The sequence below is a fragment of the Notamacropus eugenii genome, chromosome 1 (genome assembly GCF_028372415.1).
Source record: "Notamacropus eugenii isolate mMacEug1 chromosome 1, mMacEug1.pri_v2, whole genome shotgun sequence".
In the NCBI taxonomy this organism is placed as follows: Eukaryota; Metazoa; Chordata; class Mammalia; order Diprotodontia; family Macropodidae; genus Notamacropus; species Notamacropus eugenii.
In genome coordinates, this window is record NC_092872.1 from 496,905,706 (window position 1) to 496,922,406 (window position 16,701).

The 16,701-nt window shown below is 41.6% G+C and overlaps 1 protein-coding gene and 1 long non-coding RNA gene across 10 annotated transcripts in view; one reads left to right on the forward strand and one right to left on the reverse strand.

Annotated features, from left to right (window-relative positions):
- The window catches only part of RTEL1 (regulator of telomere elongation helicase 1), a 106,947-nt gene extending 90,937 nt beyond the window's left edge, over positions 1-16,010 (reverse strand). For 6 of the 8 annotated variants that reach the window (XR_011972293.1, XR_011972292.1, XM_072633260.1 and 3 more), the window contains exons 1-6: positions 15,875-16,010; positions 14,234-14,368; positions 11,818-12,016; positions 11,077-11,170; positions 9,869-9,950; positions 5,721-5,781 (exon numbers count right to left, since the gene is read on the reverse strand). Coding sequence is in view for 5 of the 8 variants with exons in the window: in XM_072633260.1 (XP_072489361.1) it covers positions 5,721-5,781; positions 9,869-9,950; positions 11,077-11,170; positions 11,818-12,016; positions 14,234-14,335 (538 nt within the window). In the remaining 3 variants the exon portion in view is untranslated. Of the gene's footprint in view, positions 1-5,148; positions 5,168-5,720; positions 5,782-9,868; positions 9,951-11,076; positions 11,171-11,817; positions 12,017-14,233; positions 14,369-15,493; positions 15,573-15,874 lie in introns of those variants that run through there. The other 2 variants (XM_072633263.1, XM_072633264.1) reach the window with 2 other exon arrangements.
- On the forward strand, positions 15,107-16,303 carry LOC140519830 (uncharacterized). 2 transcript variants are annotated; one of them, XR_011972296.1, is made up of 3 exons: positions 15,107-15,323; positions 15,586-15,654; positions 15,836-16,303. It is a non-coding gene; the product is annotated as an uncharacterized lncRNA (long non-coding RNA). The 2 variants fall into 2 exon arrangements; XR_011972295.1 differs by lacking the exon at positions 15,107-15,323 and having other exon boundaries at positions 15,542-15,654.
- The last annotated feature ends 398 nt before the right edge of the window (positions 16,304-16,701 follow it).

Genomic DNA, 16,701 nt, shown 5'->3' on the forward strand with positions numbered 1-16,701 from the left:
GACCCCTGCTATCACTAAAAAAACAATCCCTCTGCTCCTCCAGAGCATGATGGGCCCAAAACATCTCTACAGCTCCCAGAATAGGGAGACTAGGGAAAGGCAGGACAAGACAGAAAGAGGAGAGAAGGTATCCATTCAGCAACACCACAGCAACAGCAGCAGCCAATTGGCATGCTGTGTACTAGAGCTCAGACAGAGACCAACACAAAGCCTTCCTATTAAGAGTCATTGTTTAACCCTGGCTGGCAAACTCCCCATGGTATACTTCTTCCCCTTATAATTTAAGATCAACTAATCAAAGAAGCAGCTGTAACAGGAACAAGAAGAAAAGCCATCTTCTAAAAATCCTAACATCAAAGGGATTAAGACCTAAAATTGCTTTCTGAAAACAGCTCTCTCTACCTGGCAAGGAATAGGAAGGTCAAACATGACTTTTCCAAATCACTAGCTTTTGCTGTGGACTGACAAATTAGTTCAGATGGCTCATATATGCAAATGTGAGCTAGAATATGCGAGCATTTCTGTAACACCAGAATCTTCAGACCACAGGTACCAAGCCTGTTCCAACAAAACAGACCCAGTGGGAGGTGCCTTCAATAAGAGCTTTAATATTTAAGGAAGCCAAAGGAACCAAGACCAGAAACACTGTGATCCATGTTACACAATCTCCTTGCAAACTGAAAAGTCTCTGCTTCTACTCTAGAAACCTCAAGTGATTTGCAAAAACAACCTTGAGTCCAACTGGTCAAATTCAAGCTTTTAGGCATTTAAGAATAGAAAACTGATCTAGCCTGGACTGTTGAATGATTTGTAAATGTAAAGATACTGACTACAGAGGACCAAGAGGAAAGAACTCACAACAGAAAGATGTTATAAAAAGTTTAAAGGAGTCAAGGTGAAATTAGTTGCAGCAGGAGAAAGAAATAAGCAAACCAAAAACTAAGAATAAGCTTTAAAGAATTACAGAAACAATTCAAAGACAAAAATCCTCTTGCAACATACAACTGGTATCTGTCAGCTTAAACAATGCCCTTCGAGTAGGGGGAAGAAAAAATGGAGAAGAGAGGCAATACATAACTAAGACTCCCTTCTTAGGACATGACTATATCCTCCTATCTTGGTGTTTTCATAATTACAGGTGCTAGATGTGTCAGATGAGTAGGAACAGAGTAGCCAAGGCTCTTTAGAGAAAAGCAGCCTTGGCCTGCATAGTTGACAGCCTCGAAGGTTCTCTAAGAAGGTTCCTCAACAGATGCAGAAAGGTGACTTGATAAAAGTACCCATTCCTTAGTGCCCTTGACTTTAACCTTCCTGGTTCCTTAATATACTCCCAATTCATCTTTCAAGAGACTGAAGAGAAAGCTAAACAATTCTCTGATAACTCTTTTATCCCTCCCCTGTCCTTCCTTTTTCATCTTGTGGTCTCTTTTCCTATCAACACCCCCATCTTCTTTGACTGTTTCTCACCTATCTGTTTTGTGCTGATTTCTGCAGGCACTGAAATCTCCTGATATTTACATTTCCAGCAACTGACTCAGCTGTCTCCTGCCCCGCCCCATTACACCCCTTTCTGGTCGTCAGCCAACACTGTTGATGCTCGGCAGCTTCCCAGAAAGCTAAGAGGCTGGCTCTCCTATGCAGTGGCCCAGAACTCAAGCATTGGTGCAGTAAAGACTTTGAGATTTATGACTGGCAAAGGTTTTTTTTCTCCCTAGTAACAGAAAGTCTGACTAGAGCTGGTTTAGCAGCTTGTCTGTAGCCTCTGGCATCAAGAGAAGCAAAAGTCAAGGAGTGAGGCAAAAGAAAGGCAGCTCTATGCTTTCTCCAGCTGGCCTCCCCTTAACCCCTGTTGTGGATAGCTACCCAATGACTCCTGGGGGTGAGGTTCTCTATAGATTCCTTTAGCTGACTGGAGTGGGCATTTCTGGTAATCCTGATGTCACCTAGGCTGGCCACAATAGGTTGAAAGTACAGTTGCCTGAGCGAAGACATTGGAAGCCTTGGAGCCAAGGCATTTCTTGAACTAAAGAAGGGCCTCATATAGTTCATTTACTCTATGTGCTGTTGTTTCCACAACCAAATGTCTAATATAGGCCTTCCAGAGAAGTTACGAAGAAAATTAGGAAACACCAATGAGCATATATCAAGAGCTCCTGAAGAGGAGCTATTTAATTCTAGGCCAGAATCATTTTGCATTTTTCAGCTCAGTATCAAAAACTGTCAAGATCCTGAGAACAATCAACCTTCAAGAAAAGCATTCACTGGGGATTCCAGCTCCTTTGTTTCTTCCTCCTATGATTTTCTTATGAACAGTATCACTGATCTTTTACATTTCCATTATGAACTATGTGGATTAGGGCCAGAGGAGAAGAGAAGAGTTAAGGAAGTGAGGAGAGAGAGGGAGAAGAGAGGTGGAGCTTCCCAATGAATCCTTCTCAAGGACATCCTTGGCACATGTTGCACAGTGGTTTCCCTTTGAGAATTTTTGATCAGGAGATCTGGTCTCTGATGTTTCCTACTATTGTAGCCTGCTTGGATGGCATCAGGGCTACCAGGAGTGCACAACAATTGTGGGAAAGAAGATGGACAGTAGAGAGGTGTGTGTGTGTGTGTGTGTGTGTGTGTGTGTGTGTGTGTGTGTGTGTGTGTCTGTGTGTGTGTGTGTCTGTGTGTGTCTGTGTCTGTGTCTGTGTCTGTGTGTCTGTGTGTGTCTCTGTGTGTGTGTGTGTGTGTGTGTGTGTGTGTGTGTGTGAGAGACAGATTAACAGATGGCTGAACAAGGTAGCACTGATGAAGGAGTAAGGAAGAAAATGTACTCTGGTACATCCCAACAACTCTAAAGGAATAATATAAAATGAAAATGGTTAGAAACAATGACTTAGATGAACAGGTCTTACATATTGCTTAAACTGATGGAAAGCCTTCAGCCCCCATTCACCAACACTGCCACCAAGGTAAGTAGGTAGGTAGAAGCAACAGCTACTTAGACCAAACAAGGTACTCCTCACACAGATATCCCTACCCCAGCATATACTCTGACCTTTGTCATGCAACCCTGGAAGGGTTCCAGCTCTGGCTATTCTCAAGGACTAAGATTGGAGGACTCCTCAATCCCTGGCAATTCTGCCCTCTGTTACTGCTTATCACCAGTATTAAGTAAATTACAAAAATAGCACCATCAACTTCTCATCACTAATAAACGCCTGAGGAGGTTGGGGGACAAGGTTGGGGGGAGACAGGGGAGGTGAGGATGGGGGCTGATGCTGAAGGAAGATGCCCTGCTTCCATTGCCACAATGTTGTGAAGTGGCTAGGGGATGCCTGGACCTCCTTTACCACAAGAGTCTACCAGAAATCATTTTGTCTCAAGAAGTCTAATGAAAAGTGCCTGGAAGACTTGCCTACAAAGGGCAGAAGAGATAAAGGATGATAGCAGGGATGGTAGGATAAAGTGAGGGTTTTTTCAGGATGGGAAAGACATGAGCATGTTACTGTAGGCAGTAGTAAATGGGCCAGTAGAGAGGGAGAGATTGCAAAAAAGTGATAAAATAAGGATGACAGAAGGGGCAGTCTACTGGAGGAGACAAGATGGAATAAGACTGCTTGAACAGGTAAAGAGGATAGGCTTAGTACGGAGTACGGTAGCTAAGTGGCAAAGTAGATAGTTCAAATCTGGCCTTACTTAATTGTGCGACGCTGGTTAAGTTACTTAACTACCAACAGGGCTTGATATATATCTGCTGAACTCAAGTTGAGCCTCAGACAACAATCAATTTATTGGAAGTTGAGGACCCAAAGTGAATGATTAAATTAACTTCAGTTAACCTATTCACAGTAGAATAGCAAGAACAGACCTAGTGGTTTTGTGGTGCTAGTGACACAGGAAGGGAAAAGGATGAAGAACACTAGGCCACTCTCACAAAGGATGCAGTCCAGGAGAAAGAAGTCCCAGACTAGATGGCAGCAGGGAGTCACCAAGAAATCATCGGAACTCCCAACTAACCCTTGAAGTTCCAGAACGCTCTTTTCAGGTCCCAAAGGTCTTGCAAAGACAGGGATGGTCATCTGAGATCTAATAGATTGTGGGAAGAATAACAGAGCTTTTAAGACAAATCCCAGTCATAGAACTGCCAGCTTTCCGTTGGGAAAACATTTTCAGTATCTAAAATTTGCATTCCATCTACTTCCTAAAAGATTTAAAACTATGTACAAAGTTAAATGCATGGAAAATAAGATAATTGGGAAAGTTCTATCCTCCTACTGTTCTAACCCTTGTGAAGCACCTGCCATGTTTGGACTTTATGGAGTGGTGAAACAGGCCCACTAAGAATACACGTGGCAACAAAGTGTAATAGGAAGTAATAAATATAAATATAGTTGATTTGAGGCAACCATTCAATTCTAAAGATGTCAAGAAATATTTAACTATCCTTTTCTTTTTAAAACCATTTTTAACGTGACACAGCTTTAGCAACTATTAAATTTCTTTAGTAACAAGACACAGCATCTTAAAAGAAAAGAAATGGGACTTTTGGTGTGGCTGCTCCAGGCCTGAAAATACTCATGTTCCTTTCTCAGGCATATATACTCTGGATGTTATCTAGACTATGCAACTAGATAATTCCCCACTGTGCCCTTTTACCCCAATGGAATAGCTTGTCACTGTGCAATAGATCTGGGTATTGGGAAATGAGGACAAGTTGAAGGTTATTTCAGAGACACCAAACAGAAAACATATAACCGTTTGGGGAGAATATGTAGACTATCAAGGCGCTAAAAGGAAATCCTGTATGCTTTCTAGCACAGGAAAAGCAGCACAACCACATTTTTTCACAAGACAGCTGACTTTTTCCCAGCTAAAAGTTTATTTCACAAGTCACCTCATCCTCCTGAGTCTGTGCCCTCATCTATAAAATGGGAATAAGACTTATAATACTTACCTAACAGTTGCCATTAGCAAAGTGCCTTTGCAAACTTTAAAGAGCCATAGAAATGTGAATCATTGTTAATACTGATGAGTTTTACCTTCAGCACAGCTTGCAAAGGACGTAACAGTTGTTCCTGATGTAACAGAATGAGACCCAAGACCATTTGCTATTGAGGAAATATAATTAAATACTAAACTCCAAGGACTACACTGGCTGCCTACCTTTAGAACTAGTCTAGTTAACAGTTCTCTATTCACCACCATCTGATGATACTCATCCTGATGATCAATGATTTGCTTGATTCATGAGGCCATGTTCTGGAAGTACTTTCTCAATGATTTCCCGCTTGCTGGAGCCAATCTGAATGCTACTGAACAAATAATCAAAAGAATGACAAAATTTCAAAGGACAACCTGAACACCCTTCAGGCCATGACAGAAGAATATTGATTTTAAACCATGGCAAGGTTGTCACCACCTACATCAGGGTCTATTTTGAATAAATCCCTTGTAGTAATTTCTGAGGAAATCAAAAGTCCTAACAATCATTCAAACATATATCTCTGATTAATATCCCTATGTGGCCAAAGGGCAAGTCCCATAAGCTGGATTATTTATGGTCAGTCAGAAATAGTATCCTGATTAGTATCCTGACTGTTAATACTTGGTTCCATCCTGAACAGCATCACCAAGGGAAGTAGGTGAGTCCTTAAGAAGCAGGTTGTGTAAACTCATATTTTAGATCATTCTTTCACAATGCCTCTTCCAAAGAAGTTGAGGATGTTCCCATTTACCTTCCACATTGTTGTAGAAATGACAAGAGTGAGTTGACACCTTCTTTCGACACACATGGATCTGGAAAATAAAATATATTTGTGTACTCTTATGAAGGATCAGTGAGCCCAGAAGGCAAAAGAAGAATTTTGTTATGGGAGATCTGAATGAAAAATCAGTTTAGTTGGATACCACCTGGTTGGAGGCTGTGCTCCCAATTGTGTTCTTCCTTGCTCTAACAGACAGTTGCTAGTTAGAGAGTTTCCACATTGGATCAGAGGCATTCACGAGCAGTCATTGGCCAGGGAAATGAATTCCCTATCATAGAACAAGTTCAGTAGAGGCTGGATGATTCCTCATCTGGTTGCTGTCAAGGGGATTGTGGCTTCAGGAAGGGGTTGGACTAGATGAATTCTAAAATCACTTCTCTAAAGTCACTTCAGATTCTATGACTCTAGGAACAACGACTTCTCCTGGGCTACCTTCATATCACAGTACCAAAAAAAGTAGGACAAAGAGAGGTGAGCATGGGTTCCTCACCTTAACCTCTATACAGCTTCAACAACTGGGAAGAGATAGTGTGAGCTACTGAAGTCTAGGCCCAATGCTATCACTTAGTCAGCAAGCATTTGTTAAATGCTTATTATGTACTAGAGTATACAAAGATAAAACTCAAACAGTTCCTCCCCTCAAAAAAGCTTATAATCTACCAAAAGAAACATGATAGATAAAAGTTATACAAGATAAACCCAAGGTAACTTAAAGGAAGAAGCCATCAGTAGCTAGGGAATTAGCAAACACATCTCAGTCACACACAGAGGTGGTCACAGCCTGGGTTCTTCCTTGGCCAGTGTTCCAATTCAAAAATTAAAAATGCTAACATTCTTCTATCTGATCACAATTCTTCTCATTCTGTCTTTCCTTATACTTTACTCCTCCCAACCCTATTCTTTGTCCTGATCATAACCTCTAACCCCTCTTCCTTCAGTACTTTCCCAGGCTCTGATTTTGCTTTCCTTCCCTCATAATATCAGCCCTGTTCTCTATTTTCTACTTCCTTTCCCTCTTCTCCTATTGCTATTCATGCCTTGCCAAGCACCAAACCTGAATCATTCCACCCTATGTTTCCTCTGCTCTTCTACACATGTTGCTGAATGGAGCTGGACAAAGAACCAGCTGGATCTGATACAAATTCAGGTTCTCTTATCTTAAATGGACCCTCACTGCAGCAAAGCAATCCTTTAATTCCTAAGTGATTCCCTATCCACCATTCAAACTTTCTTGCTTCATTTTCCTCCCTTCCTTCCTAACCTCCCCTTCCCTGTAGCACCTCCCTGCCCACCCCACCACCTATCCCCAAACCTCAGGTAAGGATTTCAACTTACACTTTACTAAGAAAATAGAGGCCATTAGTTTGAAGTCCTTCTCTCCATATCTTCATAAAAAAACTCTCTCACATCATCCTACATTCTCTCCTTTACTCCAAGCTCCGATAATAAGATTGATGGCCCTTTTTCTTGGCAAAGCCAACTCTACTATATGTGCACTTGATCCCATTCCCTTCTGTCTTCTCCAGTGCCCTAAAACATCATCCTCCCACCAACCTTTAAATCTTTCCCTTTCTAGTGGTTCCTTCCCTACTGCTTACAAATATGGTCAAGTCTTCCACATGCTTAAAACACCTTCAGTATACCTTACCACCTCAAAGTACTAGAAATGTTCCTTCCTTCCTTCTCTTTCCCAAAACCTTAAAACTCAGTGCACTCTGAAGCCTATAGATTGGACAACAACTCCACTTAATGGCTGTTTTCTAGACCTTCCTGGCTTAAGAGTGATTATCAACAGTAACTGTTACTCTTTCCCTCCCAGCTTGATTTACTTATACTTTTTTCTTTTGTTCCTTAAAGGGCCCATTCCTTGATGACTTCTTAAAAAGGCCTATTCACTGAATGGGCATCACCTCACTCTAGTGAGTACCTGAATAGGCCTTAAGGGAAAAAAGGCCAAGATCTCCCATTGCATCTTGGGCCATCTCTAGTCATCCTGACGAATATCTGGTCACAGGATCCAGATGGCTCAGAAGAAAAAAGTGAGGCTGGTGACCTTGCACAGCTCTCCCTCCCTCAAAACAAAGTCAAGTGCAAGTCATGTCATCATTTCTCTGATGTCATGGTCTTCTTCCAAAACGAAGGATGAACACACAAAGAAATGTCTACTGATATTCATAGCCTCCTTTTTTACTCCTCTCACTTCTTCTCAACCTTCGAGACCTGGCCTCTTATGTTAGCAATTAACTGAAGTACTTTTATTTCCAAAGTGACCAGATCCACAAAATCTGATGATCTCTTCTCAATCTAAAACCTTCTTGACCTCTCTACAGCATTCCACACAAGACATCCTTTATTTCTGGATACTCTTCTTTGAATTGTCATGACAGTGCTCTCTCCTAGCTTTCTTCCTATTTCCTTGACTGGTCCTTCTCAGTATCCTTTGCTGGATTATCATTCATATCACACTCTCTAATCATGAGTGAACTCCAGATTCTCTGGTCTGTTTCTTCTTTTCCTTTCTTTTCTTTTTTCTTTTCTCTTCCCCCTTGGTCTCTCCTACTCTCTCTTCTGTCCATACTTTCTTCCCAGGTGATCATATAAATTCCCATCTCTTTAAGTATGATTTGAACATCTATATATCCAGTCCAAATCTATCTCCTGAGCTCCAGCTCCAAAACACCAACTGCCTAATCGACACTTCAAAATGCATGTCCTAAAGACATCTCAAGCCCAACATATCCAAAACAGAACTCATTATCTTTCTCTTCAACCTCACCCTTTCCCCAAATTACCCCATTTTTGTCAAAAGTATTTTTAATTACCCATTCGGTTTCCCATATTCCCAACCTCAGCATTACCCCTGACTCCTTAATCTTCCTTGCCTCATATTATCATGTTTCTACATTTCATTGTTTCTATCTCCACAATATCTCACATCTATCCACTTTTCATTATTCCCACAGCATCCTGTCATTACAGTATAGAACCACTGTAGTTCAATCATTAACTTTTTAAAAAGACTTTTTAATTCTTATTACCTTTATAACATTCATTTTTTAAAAATCCAATCACACCTCCACCCACTGAGGTTAGGTTTTTTTTTTTTTGCCTCATTAACTCTTAACTGAACTATTATAATGGCCATCTAACAGGTCTTCCTGCCATAATTCTTTCCTTACTTCAATGTGACTTCTCCAACTGCCAAAGTGACCTTCTCTTGAGCATAAGTCTGACCATGTCATTTGCCTACTCCACAAATTCTAACAAGTCTCCACAGCCTCTAGGATCAAATATAAATGCTGCTGTTGGGTCTGTAAAGACTTCTGCAGCCTGGCACCAACCCACCTTTCCAAACCTTCCTTCCCACACTCTATAGTCCAACTAAACTTGTGTTGTTGTTTCCTCACACACAGCACTCCACTGCACATGGCCATGCCTGGAGTGCACTGCATTCTTCTTTCTCATAACTCATAGGATCATCTTTTTTCCTTTAAGATTCAGCTTGACTGAACAACTTCTACACAGAAGCCTTCCTGGTCCCCCTAACTGCTAGTGCCTTCCATGCCAAAATTACTTTGTATTTCTTCTGAATATAGATGTGTACAGGTAGTTTTCATCAACAGAATGTAAGCTCCTAAGAATAAGGACAGTTTTGTTATTATTATTATTTTGTATCTTCAGTGCCAATTACAGTGCTTGGCACATAACAGGCACTCAATCACTTACTGATAAAGTGTAATAAGCCTGAAAAAGTAGGATGACACCAGGTCACGAAAGGCTTTAAATGTCAAACAGAAGAGTTTGTACTTGATCCTAAAAGCAATAAATTGGGAACACCTGGAGTTTATTAAGGGTAGGGAGAAACATGGTCAAACCTGTGCTTCAGAAGAATTGCTTTGGAGCTGGGTGGAGGATGGAAATGAGAGAGGAAAGACTCTCCTCTCAGGTAGCTAAGTTGAGGGCAACAGCAACTGAGCAGAAGGATGAAGAAAGTTCCCAAAACGCATTCAGAAAATACTGTTGAACTGCCTGATGAGTTGTAAGCAAATGGAAAGGCCATATAAAATGGAAACATTGAAGACTCAGGAAGTTCAACACAGAAAATGACAAGTGCCCACCTGTATGTGGTTACTTTCTATCTTCCTCACTTCAGGGTTGATGCACAGCTGTTCTCTAGAGCCCAGTACACACACCTTTGGCCTATTTAAAAATAATGTACAGTTAGTAGAAAAAAAGAAAAAAGTCCACAAAACAGACTGCAAAAGACATGACTCAGACAGAAATTGGACCCAAGCAGAGAACAGGCAGAGACAGGGTAGCTAACTATAAAGGTATAAGAGGAAGACCAGAAAGAGGCACTGATGGGCAGGACTGCTTTGAAAGCCTTAAGCTGAATTTATTAGATACTCAAAAAGAAAAGCAAACTCTGTATATGAGAGATCTGAAGTTTCAAATATGGTATCCGTTTGTGGTTCTAAAATGTATTTTTAAAAATGCCAATTTTATATGGTTTGATAAGTTCAGAATAAAAAATTAAGTTTTTAAAAGCTATATTGCAATGGTTATCACTATTTACATGCAATCACTAAGTGGCCCTTTTCCAGTTTAAATGGTCACCCTAAATCCTCCTCTAATTCAGGCAGTTTTGTTAAAAGTCAGTGGGGTAGATTTCATAGATTTCTTAAGCTAGGTAGAGGAGTAGAATGAGATGAGGAGGCAGAGTGTAAAAATTGATGCTCAAGTGGTACATAACAATGACCTTGCTTTAGGAGGCTAGTAAGAGACAGGAGATAAGGACAGATAAATCAACCTTCCTTTGTGAGTTCTAATCAAAATCCCTACCATGCAGAGATCTACTCCCTCAAGTCCTCAGATTACAAAAGGTTTGCTCTACTTCGAGTGGTGATGGAGTCAAAGAATTACAACAAGCAAGAGTATACAGAGAAGGAACATGCATGTTGAACCCTGACCTAAACATGAGTTCATCCTTATTCTTAACATGAGAAAGTATCTTGAAACACAATGGCAGGTATTCATCTTGGTTCCAAACTTTCAACCATTAAAGAAAATAAGGGTAGATAGATTAGGCTACTCCTCTAACTTGGGGAAGATGAGCAAGAAGAGAAAGTAAAATGCATATAATACCAAAACAAAATCATTTCTCAAAAGAAAATGGCACTCAATGCTAAAGTTTAAAAAACATTAAAAACTCATCCATTTCTGGGGACTAACTATAATGGTTTAGCTCTTTAGACAGTAAGACCTTTTTCTCCTCTCCTACAGAAGACAGTAGCTATTGTATTCTTATGTTTACTGATATACCTACCTGTAAGTAGTGTTTCTTAACTCACTAATGACTTGAGTGAGCTGAGAATGGGTTCTGGAAGCATAAATGATCTTCGGAATATCTGTGTAGTAGGCTGACAAAGTGTGGAATCAAGGCAGAGGAGGCAAAAATAAAATAATTACACAAGGAAATAGCCTAAGATAACACATCTATTTCTAACAAAATTGGCATTCAGATAACAACTCCCCCTCCCCCTAGACAGTGGAGAATTTTACAACCTAGATAATCTATTGGAATGAGATAAGTAGATAGTTTTCATTGACATTAGAATAAAGGTTCTAGCCCCAGGTTTAAGTTCATTCAGAAAGAATAGTGAGAAATGAGACAGCCACAAATACTCTCATATCCTTTTTGTTCAAAAGACAGGGACAGCTAGGTGGCAAAGGGAACGGTGCACTCGCCCTGAAATTAGGAGGACCCAAGTTCAAAAGAGAGAGAATGGGAGAACACGCATTTCAGTCTTGAATCTCTTTCATTTCTTCTCTAGCTTAGGCTAGATATCTTGCCACTGGACTCAGATGGCTCTGGAGGAGAAAGTGAGGCTGGTGACTTTGCATAGCCTTCCCTCACTTAAATCTAACTCATTTGCAAGACATGGCATCATCTTCCAGATGTCATGGTCCTCTTGGAGAACAAAAGACAAACAATAACAACAACAGCTTGGGCTATCAGATGGTGTTCCCTGCCAGAGGGTAGTGGAGGCAAGGGAGGTGGTTGTACCTGTGGTATCTCCATCTGTGGCAGCATTTCCCCAAGATGACATTGGTCTATCAGGAAAGAGCTCCACCCCGTGCATCCGATCAACGATCTTTCTGGCAGTGATTGTGTCTTTAAAGTGCTCCCGCCAAGCCAGAGTGGTACAAAGAAGGCAAAGAGTCTTCCCTGTTCCTGTGGGGCTCTCAAGAATGCCATTCACCTTCTGGAGACCAGGGAAATGAGGGAAAGGCAAAAAGGTCAAATTGGAGGGGCCATGTTTGTCCTATATTAGCTGCAAAAGTTAAGCAAGGCCAGAACAGTATCTTGAAGCACTCTAATAACTCATATTTATTCATGACACTTTAAAGTTTACAAAGCACTTTCCTCACAACAACACACAGGCATGCAATAGGTAGGCATAGATTTTACAAATCAAACCGAGGTTCAGTGAGGTTAGACAACTTGCCCACCATCACATGCATATTTTGGAAGAGTAAGAAGCTAGGGCTTAAACACAAATTTACTATTTTCTCACCATAGTATGCTGTCTAGGAACTTGTATGGTGCATGTCTTGGCTCCTACTGCCCTAGTCATCTCTTCTACTGGCCACAGCAGCAGATGCTTTGCTATCTAGACCAGAAACCGTATGCAGGAGGTTCTTCATCTCTGGAACTTCTGTCCTGACCGATGACTGCCTTACCTGGCCCTCTTTCAGGAAAAACCAAGACTTCACTCTCTATTCCCCAGCCATATTCTTGACAGTCTCAGCAGCTCTCTGGTCACTTGGCAATCATGAGTAAATCAACTCTGCCCCTGTTCCTCATGAAGAAATGTCAATCTGCCCTTCTATGGCACCACCCACCATCCCAGGAACCTTCTAGACCAAAGTGCTCCACTCAGGCCTGCGTTGTTTCCCCCAATTAGAAAGTAAGGTCTTCAAGAGCAGACAGCTGTTATTGCTTTTACATCTGTGTAAGTGGCCATGGTGCTTGACACTTAGTAAACAATTAATAAATAGTTTTTCATTCGTGATTCAAAACTGACCAAGCAAGAGGAAGTACTTTTACAAGGAATGTAAACCCTGAGATGTTACAATTTAAGTTGAAACTCTCAATCTAGTTCCACAAATCACAACTTCACTGGGTTTTAACAATCTCATCACTGAATAATACTATAATGGTGTACTTCAGCTAAAATTTACAGCAAGATATTTTGCTAGGGATGCCTTAAATAACAAATAATTTTGCAATTCTGAATTTAGGCTTTCAAACAGTTGCCTTATCTGAAAGCCTAAATACAAATTTCTTACATGAATGTCTGTAATCATTGGATTCAATGAGAGGCTAAGAATACAGCTCCACAAAAGCTATGAATTTAGTTGGGACTGAAATGGATCCAAGCCTCCACTTTGTTAGAAACAAGCCAGCTGACCAGAGCTAAAACCCAGGCCAAATGCTAACAGCACACAGGAATCTCAGCTCCAGCATCAATCATAACCAGAATAAATCCCTCAGATGGGAGAATTATGGACAAGGAATATTTCAAAATCTGCCAGAAATTACTGATGTGGTGATTAGTTTTTAAACTGCTCTACCCCCTGCCACCATTTCTTTTTGAATCTTTGCTACAAAGGATGGTTCAATGGGTTAGGGGTGGGAATGGAAGTATTTGAAAAGAAATGTGAATTTTTTTAAAAAGTATCAGTGGAAAACAACAAAATTAAAAATAAATAAAAAGAACAAATAGCCAAAGATAGATAGCTAACACGTATTACAAAGCACAAAGGAGAGAATCAACAGAAATAAACACTTATTGAACTGAACTTAATGGCAGGGACACAAAGAACCTATTATCTTTATTCTACTTTAAAATGTAGAAGGAAAGAGACAAGAGTTGAAAATTGGACGTTTCTTCTTACAGAATGACTGAATCACTGCAGAGGTAGAGAGGCTTGGAATTGGACTAGATGAACCTCTGAAGTTCCTTACAGGTAGAGAACTATGATCCTACATCTACATGTGTGGAATATTACACTTCCACAGGATTGATGCATTTGTAGGGTTTATTGAAGCTCTTTTTTTCCCTTTTTTTAAACCTTTGTTTACAAAGGATATTACACTGGGTAGGGGAGGGAAAGGGAAGAAAGATACATTTGGGAAAAGGGGTTGTAAAAACAAAAGATACCAAGAAAAATAAATAAATAAAATGGGAGAGAAGGGGAACCAAATCTGCAACTCTTTCAACTAATCAAACACTTCTCCTTTTGTCATTCTGGTATTCCAGGCTGTTTAGCATTTTAAAATAAAATAGAAAATGAACTTACACATGGTGGAAGGGAGGAACAAATATGTAAGAAATAAGTAATAAATCTGGTGCTTTTTGAATCATAGCCTTAACATGAACTTGTGACTCAAACAAAAATTCTAAGGGAAGTCTTACCTTTTGCAGGCACTCCAGGACTTTAGCCATATAGTCTTCTTGACATTTGTATGGTTGGAAAGGAAAATCCACTGTAACTCCATTTAATGTTATCTTTGGCATATCTACCTGTGTCCAGTTCAATTCCCAAATTTCCTGAAATTCAGTATATTTATTATTAAAATTTCACGAAATCATCCCAGACTTCTGAACATTTCTGTTCACACAGATGACAATTTTGTAAATAATAATGACAATAAGTTGAATTCGCTTCTCTCTTGGTATGACGTATTCCAAGCACTCTATTATCATGTAACTGTTTATGTGGTTTGGGATTGGATGCCTCCCAAAGGAGAGAGACCGTAGCTAACATTTACAATGGCTCTAAGGTTTTTGTATTTAGGGTTTGCAAAGGCTTTACTAACAACAATTCTATGAGACAGGCTATATTGATGATTATCCCCATCATACCGATGGGAAACTGTTCTGCCCAAACTCAATCATTAGTAAATAGCAGAGCCAGAATGGGAGGGCAGATCTCCTGAATCCAAATGTGGCATTATTTCAACAGTACCACTCTACCACACATCTATCTCTAGGTTATAAGTGAGGAAGGAAAGTCAAACAGAGTACACAAGACGTCAGAGACCTGATGCACTGGAAATTGTGGTCCGAGAGCAGGGGCTCAAACCCTGCTCTGCTAGCTGACCTCCCAGAGCTTCTACAAAACTGAGGAGAGTGGGGGGCAAGGGGGTAGGTTTTATGACCTCTGAGGTGTCCTACACTTCCACCCTGGAGCCTCCAGCTTTTTGCCAAGGGCGTTACACGGAAGTTCAAGCACAGATTAAAGCACACCAAAGTCTGGACGACCTTTAAAACAGCCAAGGTCCCTTCGCTGAGGCCCTTCACTATGGAGTGGCTGAGGATTTAGACTTGTTCTGCTAGGCTCCGGAGGACAGCACTAGGAGGCAGCCGCAGGGGGCCTGAGGGGGCTTCCTTCTCAAGCCACGCACCGCTCCCAGTCAGAATGCGGGCTCCCAGAGTACAGGGGTGGCTTGGCTTAGTATCTGCACCCCGGATGTTGGCACAGGCCCCAAGTCTTTAGCACCCAGTAAGTGCTTTTTCATGCACCCACCGAGAGGCAGATTTAGGCCTTCAAGAGAAGCTACTTAAACAATCCATTGTAATTACAATTAAAGCTGGCCCAGAAGAGGGATGGGCCGGGACAGGGCGGGGGGGGGGGGGGGGGGGGGGGGTAGTGGGGATCCTCCCCACCCCCACCTTTAGGGTACTCCAGCTCAGCAGAAGCCCTGAACATATGTTATGGAGGGGATCTCGACCTAGGCCAAGGAAAATTGTGATGTCTCTTCCAGCTGAGAGTTTGTGATCAGTGCGGGGCTCAGATTCGTTACGGGAGGAGGAAGGGAAAGAGCAAGAAATGGGTAAGAAAACGCCAGCTGGCAATGGTGCCCGGGCAGCAGCGCTCCAGGCAAACGCGAGCGACCTTCCCAGGTAGCCCAGCGGGAAGCCAGCCAGCGCGCAGCCTGCTGGGAGCTGTAGTTTTTTCTAAAAGATCATCCTCCTAGCTCCAGAAACCAGGACTTCTCCCTTGACTTCCGACAGGGCCGCTGAGTGGAGGGACAGATCCCGGGGAGGACTCACCACGGCTCTTCAGAAGCTCCTCTCTTTGTCTCTCCCGGGCCTCGGCAGTGCCCCAATTTGCACTTTCCCGGGCAGCAGAGAAGCGGTGGCGTAAGCTGTCACGTGCCACTTACGTCATATCCCAGGTCGAAAGCCCGTCCTTCTTCCTGCGATGCTCGGGGCTGGCGGTGATGACGTAAGCCTGAGGCTGCGCTGGGTGGAAGGGAGGTCCAGCCCTGCCTTTCCTTGGGTCCGGGTGCTGTTTGCCCAGGGGCTGGTTGACTGTAGCTCTGTTCCCCCTACCTTCTGGGCTAAACCCACGGTCCCGTCCCCCCCTTAAGCATTTCTGTAAGAAAGTAGAACACAAAAAGAGGTCTCTGCATGAAGCCCTGAATCTCTTCCACTGAGATTGCTTTTTTAACATATAATAAAGTCAACCCATTACTGTAATACCTCGTTGTGCTTCCTTCTGAACTACTTTGTATTCTGTGAATTTTTAAAACTGTTTAAATGATTCCCCCTTTTTTTTGGCATCAGTATGGCTGTTCTCCAACCTCTTTCCCCAATTAAAAGCAGGAAAAATAAATCCTCTTAATAAACCAAGCAAAAGAGTTCCCACACAGGGACCATTTCACTTCCTGCACCTTGAGTCCTTCAACCCCACTTGTCCATAGTGCTTTCTCTTAAGACCTCTGTGGTTTGGGTTGGGTTGCATTGCTTTTATCAGATTTAAGTCTTTCAAAGGTGTTTTTTCTTTAAAATGTTGTCAGTGTGTAAGTTGTTCTACAGGTTTGCCTCAGATCACTTTGCATCAGTTCCTGTTTCTCAAGTTTTCCTCATTTCTTACA